Genomic DNA, 9823 nt, shown 5'->3' with positions numbered 1-9823 from the left:
GAAAAAATTTCATTACATTAATACAGTATAAGAACCAAGTACAGTCAATAAAAACAGTACCAGAACAAACCAATTTGCATAAAGTACCAGAACAAAGCTAAATTAAGAAAGTTCCAGAACAGTTAACAGTAGTTAAACCTAATCATAGCATAAGTCGCTATAGTCCATTAGTGGAAACATCCCGTAATATATTAAATGCAGAAAACAAAACCGAATCCTTCTGAGGTATGAGACTGCATCACGTCAAGCTTTATTTTCCTTGAAGGCAACATTACTAATCATTTGACTCACAAACCACAATATGCAGATATTTTCTCAGAAGTGAAACCACACTACATAGATATACTATATATATGACCCCACGCCCCGTCTAAGGTACTGAGTGGACCACTCAGAATGGAGCATTTTCTAGTGCTGCTTGTGTTATCTCTGCTTCACATCAATGGACGTAAGTAAATGATATATTACTAATTCATGGGAATTGTGTTATGTGCTGCATACTAGTACACAATGCTATATTACATATTAATATACTACTACTGATTACTCCTATGGTGTACATTTCCTTTTACTAATACTATGATAGATTATATATACTTGCTTTGTCACCCTACAACTTTGAACCTTTTTACTATTGGGGTTCCTACAGTAACTCACCCACCAAGGTGTCTGTGTGTCTGTGTTTTTTGGATTTTTTATATGTTTTTACAATTATACTCCATAAAATTTATCTATTTTTAATCATGTTATAATTATTGCCCTGGCATAAATTTATCTGTTTTTGGTATTGCTATAATACTATACTATTACACACTACCATATTACCAAACAATACTGCATAATATGAAGTCGCAATACAATACTACTACTACGCAATAATATATTACTATACACTACTATACAACTGCATAATACTATGAGAGCACTGTACACAATACTATTAAAAAGTACCTGTTATCAGTCTGGGCTGCCCTTTTTAGCACTCCCATTAATTTTTTTTCTTAATTAAAGGGGTATTTCCATCTCCAAGATCCTATCCCAATATGTAGTAAGTGTAATAATAATAATACTAACATTAGCAAATACCTCTAAATAGAAATGTAGCATGGTTCTTCTGCTGCACTATGTCGCTTACCCCATCTGCAGGGCATTGCAGTAGCTTAGGTATCCATGGTTATGACCACTCATATAGTGACCTTTAGTTGTTAGTGGTCGTAACCATGGATGTCTTTCAGCAATCTCGGAAGAAGTGAGATGAAATGCGCGTCGGGGTGAGGGGACACGAATACTGACACTTACTGGGCCCTGATTAATACTATTATATTAGGTAACTCATGTTTATTTATACATATTTGAATTTAAGGGGAACCACAGTTTGTTTCACCATTTGATTAACACCTTTAGCTTGATTTAACACTAGTGTAAGTTTAAGTTACTTGCGCTATTTTTTCTAATTTTTCAATTTTTTTCTATTTCTCCATTGTATTAAGTATTATGGCACTTATTATGGGTATGATATAGGAGTGTTTGCTATTTAGCAACTATAGTCTGTTTAAAGGGTCGTTACAGTGTTTTGCATTATATAGACATTGAATCTTAACCCCTTTACGACCAATGACATATAGGTATGTCATAGGTCGCCTACCCCTGTTTGATGTGGGCTCCGGCGCTGAACCAGCATCTTTTCTGGCACATGACAGCTGATTTCATCAGCTGACATGTGCCCCCAACAGCTGAGGGTGGAATCACGATCCACCTGCGGCTCTTAACATGTTAAATGCCTCTGTCAGACTTCGAATTCTGTCACTTTTGAATAAGTAAATGAATAAGTAAATGTGAGATAGTGTTTCTAACTTCTTGTTCTGAAGTGCCTCCATTGGGTCATTTTTTAAATATCCTATATAGAGAATAACTGTGGTCAGTTGTGGTCCCTCCTGAATGACTTAAAGGAATTGTTCGGTCCAAAACTACAAGTCTGCCGTCACTCTATGTGACTGCAGACTTTTGAATCCTCACAGCGCTTTTAAGCGCTGATTTAGATTAATTCTGATAGAACTTTGTGACCCATTACCATCTCAAAAATGGACTCACGACTGGTAGATGGCCACCGAATTGATAAATTCAGATATTAAAAGTTTGGTAGTTGGGACCCTCACCAGTATCAATAACTGGTTGGCTTCCTGAATTGAATGGGAGCTACTAATACCTGTTAGTTTTGAATATCTCTTAATGTCCTTTTACACATTAGATAAAAGTCAGTCAATTTCAATGAGACCAGCTGATATCTAGTATATATGATGGAACGGGGGCTGAATCTTTCCCATTAAATAAAGTTGGAGGAGAGAAGGACTGGACTTGTCGACATTCAACACTCATTTTCTTCTCCTAAGTGTTAAAACCTGTCAAAGGTGTCTGATAGTACTTTTTCCTCTTCTCCCCATTAAACACACCTGGATAGCAGGCTGACCATGTGAATAAGGCTGGATTCACTTTACACTTTAGCCACATGTCAATGGCATCCGTCTGAAGCCTTTAAAAATGGTAAACGTGGCCAACTGTGTTTTGAGCCTCAAAGAGACAGACACTGCCAAAATGAAGTCAGGCAGAGCACAAGATGACTCTGTTTGCTTCATTAAAGCTTCATTGAAGCTTGTGGTCATCAAGCAACATAGATCTTTAATAAAAGTGGTCTTCTCATATTTGCCAAAGGAGATTTTTCCCTATCAAGGACACTATCTGGAGTATTCCACATTGCAATCTATTAGACAACATGATGCTCATTTGCCCATTCCTAATAATTTCCAGTATTCATCCTTATCCACAGATGTCACCGTGGATATTATTGGAGGAAATGAGGCCACTCCACACTCCAGACCATACATGGCTTTTCTGAAAATAAATGGTTCATGTGGAGGAGCATTAATTAAACCAAACTGGATTTTGACTGCTGCTCACTGTAACTTGTAAGTATGTGTATCCTGTCTTGACAAATATTGACAGTAGAGCCAATAGTAAAGAAGTTGTATATTCTGTAATGTTCTTTGTCTAAGGTTTATAGCAATTACTCAGCATTCCTAGGGTACCCTCAAGTAAATGCCCTATTGGGGCAATTTGTGGAAATAGAAAGCTGATACTATTACTGGGACCCCTTTCTATAAGCCAAATATAGATCTTCTTCCAAGGTCATATCTTTCATAGGGGCAGCACAGTGGCTCAGTGGTTAGCATTGCAGCCTTGCAGCATTGGGGTCCTGGGTTCAAATCCCACTAAGGACAACATCTGCAAGGAGTCTGTATGTTCTCCCTGTGTTTGTGTGGGTTTCCTCTGGGTTCTCCGATTTCCTCCCACACTCCAAAGACATACTGATAGGGAATATAGATTGTGAGCCCCAATGGGAACAGCTATGATAATGTATGTAAAGCGCTGTGAAATATGTTGGTGCTATATAAAAATAAAGATTATTATTATTATTAAAGATTATTTTTGTAATCTAGAAATCTTGCAGGTCTCACTCTGGTCACTGATCCTCATTATAGACTGACACTTCTTGTCCTGTAGAGACCACTTCTCAGTAGAACTGAGCAAAATGATTTCAAAGGAATCTGATCCAGTGGCCACGTTGGTAGTTTGTGGCCACTGGTCCAGAGCTCTGCAAACCTCCTCCTACCTGCTGGCATACTCAGAGCCTTTTCAGATTAGTAGACCTGGTTCCCTGTCATTGTTGCAGCGTGAAAAACACATGAGGTCACACTGGCCATGCTAATCTAAAGAGGAGCCAAGGATACTGGCAGGAGGAAGTTTGCAGAGCTCTGGTCAAAGGACTTCCCGTCCGAAACGCGCGTCGGGGCTGTGCTGCATTAATCCACAGGACCTTCAGGTGTACATCTTCAGCATTGCCTCCCCTCTGTGATTTGCCCTCCATAACTATTCATGACCACTTGATCTTCCCAGCATTAATTTTCTTCCTCCCTTCTCTCCTTACCCCTCTTTCTCTCTTTCCCCTCCCTTCTTTTCTTTTCCATTACTCCTTTGTTGAGGGCATCACTTACTGGCAACCATATTAAGCACGTGTTTCTTTGCGGATAGGCATGCATACACCATTATCGGTTACAGACATCTATATGGTGCCTGGTCATACACCATTTTATATTCAGTAGTTTTATACTTATTTGATTCAATCAATTATATATTTATACATACATTTTTGGGTGTATCATATAGGCACTGCATATTACCATCTCTGTACCTGGTGTTATTATTCTTTTTTTTGTATACCGATTTTATATACCATAATTATAATAGTGTTCACATGCAATTTTTCTATTGGTCCGTTAATCATGGTGGTTTACATACCAATTTTTGTATTTGTATTTATGTTTGAATGCGGGCATTCTTGTGCTTGTAGTGCCACTATAACCATTAATTTACTAAAGGTTTTTTATCTATCCCATTTATTGTCATAGCATATTTGGACCTGACGTTCGGTGGTTCTCTTGTTTGCAGAGCTGTGGTCTAGTTGATACAGACTACCAATGTGGCCATTCTAACAGGGTCCTATGTATAATTTTGCTTCACCTTACTTCTCAGCAGTCATTTCATTATCATAACAAGCAGGATAACAATATAAGATAACATCCATAACACATAAAGAATTCACCATTCACATTGATAGTAATCACAACTCGCCTCCTCCCCCTCACTGCACAATAACTTATGCACAGGTTATAGCATGCATACAACACTCCGCCATTGAAGACAATGAGTAATCCACAGACTATAATATAAATTCCTGCGATCAATGTAGCTGCTATAAAACAAATCAATGAACAGCATCTTATGTAAGATGGCAGCTAAAATAAAAAAACTAAAACTTAAAACATTAGAAAAAAATAATATTTATAACTCTCGGGTTTTATGTAGTTAAAAATATAGGTTCTCCATTCCATTTAAGTGATGTTGATTAGCAGAGTTTTTATTTTTCTACAAAATTATTTTGACTGAGAAGAATTTTTAATTTTATTTTCAGTGTAAATACTTCATATGCCATACTGGGTGCACACCGGCTGCAAGATACTCAGGAACAGCAGCAAATAAGGATTAAACGAGGCATTACGTACCCCTGTTATGAAAAGGATCTCGGAATCAATGACCTTCAGCTTTTACAGGTAAGAATAAAATACAAAGAGATGTAATGGAGGATGTAAATCAAGGACTAAACTAGAAAATCAGAACTGTAGAGTGAAGTCAAACTCATGGGTCAATAAAATATCCATATCATGTCAATGTTTTTCATGGATGAACCAAAGAGATGCCAGCCTACTTTCCACCATCATCAAAGTCACCATATTTGATAGCAATGAATAATGTTTTGTCTCAGCCCTTTTCTTGCTCAGTATTATATATAACTTATAGCACTATATCATGTACTTTATTGATAACTCTTGCTGTGTGAATGGGAGAAACCTTAGACATGTCCCTTTAATGTAGGTCTAATATGCAGAAGCAGTCTACTTTACAGCATGGAGAACTTTATATGCAGATGTGTCCTTCCTTACATTTCCTCTTGGCTTAAGTTTTGCCAAACTGTGCAGAATAAGATGACCATGTGATGCTAGTTACTACTCATGGACAAGTTGTGAGGCAGGGTAATCAAGGGATTCGGGGACAGATACCAAGAGACCTCATCGTAAACTAAGGGGAAAAACAAAGGCGTAGTCAGGTCATGGTCCGAGGTCAGAATTCCAGGAAGGTAGCGGATCAAGACAAAGGGGCTAGGCAAATGGATGGTCAGAGGCAAACTCCAAGGTCAAGCAGCATTAGATCAGAAATAGAGCACAGAAATACAAGGCACACACACCACTGAGCTAAGGCTACGACTGGCAGTAATTAGATACAGATATCCAGCTAAATAGCCAGGTAATAACAATGGGAGACAACTGGCAGGTAAGAATAAAATACAGGGAGATGTAAGGCAGGATGTAAATAAAGGACTAAACTAGAAAACCAGAAATGCAGAGTGAAGTGAAACTCATGGGTCAACAAAATATCTGTATGCTGCCAATGTTTTTCATGGATGCACCAAAGAGATGCCAGCCTACTTTCCACCATCTTCAAAGTCACCATATTTTATAGCAATGAATAATGTTTTGTCTCAGCCCTTTTCTTGCTCAGTATTATATATAACTTATAGCATTATATCATGTACTTTATTGATAACTCTTGCTGTCTGAATGGGAGAAACCTTAGACATGTCCTTGAGTGTAGGTCTAGTATGCAGAAGCCTCTGTATGCTTTTATTTGCACTATGGTCTCAAGTTTTTAATTTTTTCAAAATAAAGGCTATTTTTTAAGTCAATTTCACGAGTTGCTGGATAACTACCCTTTCATCACTGCCTAGTATGCAGAAGCAGTCTACTGTACAGCATGGAGAACTTTATATGCAGATGTGTCCTTCATTATAGTTCCTCTTGGCTTAAGTTTTGCCAAACTGACAAAGGCGTAGTCAGGTCATGGTCCGAGGTCAGAATTCCAGGAAGGTAGAGGATCAAGACAAAGGGGCTAGGCAAATTGATGGTCAGAGGCATGGTTCGAGGTCAGGCAGAAATAGATCAGAAATAGAGCGTAGAAATACAAGGCACACACACACCACTGAGCTAAAGCTACGACTGGCAGTAATTAGATACAGTCATCCAGTTAAATAGCCAGGTAATAACCCACGATGGGAGGAACCTGGAGGAAACTCAACATGCCCGACTCTGATTGGATGGCTGGACTGTCAATTACAACGTCAATCACAATGCCGTCATCTCAGCATGCCCCTGCCCCAGACTGAAGGGCTGAGCTGTCATTTACTGTGTCAAAGGCACAATAAGTAATGGAACTGTCTTTGACCAGAAAAGTAACTGTGTTACTCTATCAGATGTTGTTTTTGGTATAGATGTCTGTATGAGAATGTATTGAATTAGTGTTATAAGAAACTGGATACAAATTTGAGTAAAACAGCTTAGACCTATTTGGTTTTCTAGATGGAAAGTAACTGGGCAACCCTGTATAGGTAGATGCAGTTGTATCTGCATCTATAGAGCCAAGCACTGGGACCCCTTACCAGCCATAATTTTATGATCTGTCTTCATACAGTAATTTTTTTTTCTGTTACAGCTGGAGAAACCTGCAAAGCTGAACACGTTTGTTTCTCTTCTTCCATTACCAAAAAATGAAGAAAACATTGCAGCTAGGAAGATATGCAGCACAGCCGGATGGGGAAAAACTGATTTAAAGAAAAGGACACTATCAGATGTCCTTCGAGAAGTTAATCTGGCAATTATTGACAATAAGATCTGTAAGAAAGAATACAGTAAAAAGAAACAACTTATTACTGACAGCATGATGTGTGCCGGAGCCCCAAATAAGAAGCATAAAGCTGACACATGTGCGGTAAGTAATGCCAGGTGTGAATCTAGGGAAACTGAATCAACACTTAATAATTAACATCACACATATAAAAATCTATAATTATCTAACACCCATAACGATCATGAGAAACAGTAATTGCCCCTTTTAAAATTTGTCCACTGCGCTCTGTAGTGCCAGGAGCAGGCGTACATGTGACTGCAAGTATTCGATTTGCATTTGCCTGGCCACATTCAGAGTAGACATGTCCGGTCTCGCTCAATACGCTTGCATTAAGTGAGACCGAGTAAGTCTAGTTGGCACATGACCGCAGGTACGTGCACGCTCTAAGGATTTACAAGTCTGCAGTCACATAGAGTCACTGCAGATTTGAACCCTAAGGCCAGACAACCCCTTTAAGGGGCACACGCCTCATCTGAGAGATTTTGCACCTTTGTCTCAGCAATCAATGGAAATGTCAAAAACTGCAGAGAAATTAAACGCAGTTAGGAAACCAGCGTGTATAAAATAAAAAGTTAGAAATATCAGGCGTGTTTAGCTTTCCAATCATCATAAAATTAATATGTCCTATGATCTATTCCAGGGTGATTCTGGAGGCCCTTTGATCTGTGATGGAAAATATGTTGGCCTTATCTCATTTGGAACTTCTGATTGTGGTAATCCAAAGTTTCCAGGGGTCTACACACGACTTACAAACAACTATCTAAAGTGGATCCGAAATACAATTGGAGGGGATTATTCTGATATATACACAATATAAATACATTCTGCAGAAAATATTTCACCTTCAGCGTGACCATAAGGTATAATGGGCCTGATATATGCCAAAAGAATCCAGATCTATTCATTTCATGACCCACACGAGCACTATGCGTGCCGTGAAATTTTTTTTTCTGTATTTTACTACTTCTCAAAGTCCTTCATTGACACCGATTCTCTAAATCTGGTGCTAAACACACCTTCAACAGTTTACCTGATATATATATATATTTTTAACTTATGTTCAGGCCTTTGATCTGAACATTAGAAGAGTAAAATCATAACTTCCACCAACGAGGGAGTCCATATGAAGATCACCAATGAAGAAATAGAAGTGATCGATAGCTTCATTTTTGGGGGTTTCTCATTAATCACACAAAACAATAGCAGAGATCTTGCGTTGAATAGCATTGGGAAGAGCATCCATGGTGAGCATGGATCAAATATGGAAGTGCAAGGACGTCTCAGTCACCATCAAAGACTGATCACTGCCGTTGTGTTCCCTGCAACGTATGGATGTGAGACGTGGACACTCATGAGAGCAGACCGAAGAAATATTAATGCCTTTGATCTGTGATGATGGAGAAACCTTCTATGAATCCAATAGACAGCTAGGATCAGAGTGGTCAGTGGTGAAAGGAAACTGAGAAGACCGTTGACTGGATAGTATCAAGTGTGATACGGTAATGAACATGAAGTGAGGAAAAAAGGAAGAATGGTAAGATATGGCCTACAAATATTCATGGGTCAGACACGACTGAATGAATGGAATCAGAATCAGGCCATTTACCAAGTGATACCGATTTTTTGGCAAGAGTTTGCAACTTTATGATATTAACTGTAAATGTGTACAGATGTCAGGAATAGTGTCTATATTTATTAGCAGTTGACGGCTATGGCATATTTATCTGTATAAATTTTGTCTACTACAAAGTATATTCTTGTGGAGGCTGCTCGTACATGATTAGTGGCTCCAGGTGGGGGTGTTTCTGACTTTATATTAGTCAGACACCACTGTGTATTATTCACACTTGTGTGTTTTTAAATGCTTTTCTTTCCTTGTCTATCATTACATTGAATAAAGAGCCTTTGATATTGCATATTTTTGCTGAGTTAAGTATTGGATGTGCCATCTACATTTACAGTGTAGTTTTCTTTTTGCTTTGTGTATTATTCCATTGAAAGTTAAGACTTTTTCATGTAAGATGTAATATAGACTAATCTACACGAAAACGTAAGAAACATGGCAATTATTTCTGATGTCATTTTGCTTGTTTTTCAATGCATACATGTTTCATGGCTGAACTACCCAGCTAAAAAGCCTTAAACGGGTTGTCCGGCCTTAAGGTACAAGTCTGCGGTCACTGTATGAGACTGCAGACTTGTGAATCCTTACAGTACGCACACTTCATGCTATCAGGATTCACCGGTGCCGGACACATGACTGCAAGTATGCAATCTGCATACATACGATCACGTTGCGACTAGACGTACTCGATCTCGCGCAATGCAAGTGAAACATGGATGAGGGACGGGTACAGGACGAGGGGTACAGCAGCAATCAGCAGACACGCACAAAGATTAGATAATATAATATGAACATTTACTAAACAGTTTAGAAAACAAAGGAAATGATGGTAGATAAACAGAGTAT

The 9823-nt window shown here is 38.5% G+C and overlaps 1 protein-coding gene across 1 annotated transcript; it reads left to right on the top strand.

Moving 5' to 3' along the window:
- Window positions 1-374: 374 nt before the first annotated feature.
- Window positions 375-9227, top strand: LOC141168630 (granzyme A-like). The gene is made up of 5 exons (XM_073655066.1): window positions 375-448; window positions 2825-2963; window positions 5027-5165; window positions 7159-7434; window positions 7994-9227. Exons 1-5 carry the CDS (start codon window positions 397-399, stop codon window positions 8168-8170), a joined length of 783 nt encoding a protein of 260 aa, XP_073511167.1. The 5' UTR covers window positions 375-396; the 3' UTR covers window positions 8171-9227.
- The last annotated feature ends 596 nt before the right edge of the window (window positions 9228-9823 follow it).

Source organism: Phyllobates terribilis, unplaced genomic scaffold (assembly GCF_046119375.1).
Source record: "Phyllobates terribilis strain yellow unplaced genomic scaffold, ASM4611937v1 Scaffold_1__5_contigs__length_1240528914, whole genome shotgun sequence".
NCBI classification, from domain to species: domain Eukaryota; kingdom Metazoa; phylum Chordata; class Amphibia; order Anura; family Dendrobatidae; genus Phyllobates; species Phyllobates terribilis.
Note: the sequence above shows the minus strand (reverse complement) of the source record. Positions and strands in the feature narration are given on the sequence as shown.

Bases quoted from the DNA above. Each gene is read 5' to 3' on its own strand.
- LOC141168630 (XM_073655066.1), top strand. From the start codon at position 397: ATGGAGCATTTTCTAGTGCTGCTTGTGTTATCTCTGCTTCACATCAAT. The intron at 2,964-5,026 runs GTAAGTATGTGT...TTTTATTTTCAG, and splicing joins ACTGCTGCTCACTGTAACTT to TGTAAATACTTCATATGCCA. The intron at 7,435-7,993 runs GTAAGTAATGCC...GATCTATTCCAG, and splicing joins ATAAAGCTGACACATGTGCG to GGTGATTCTGGAGGCCCTTT.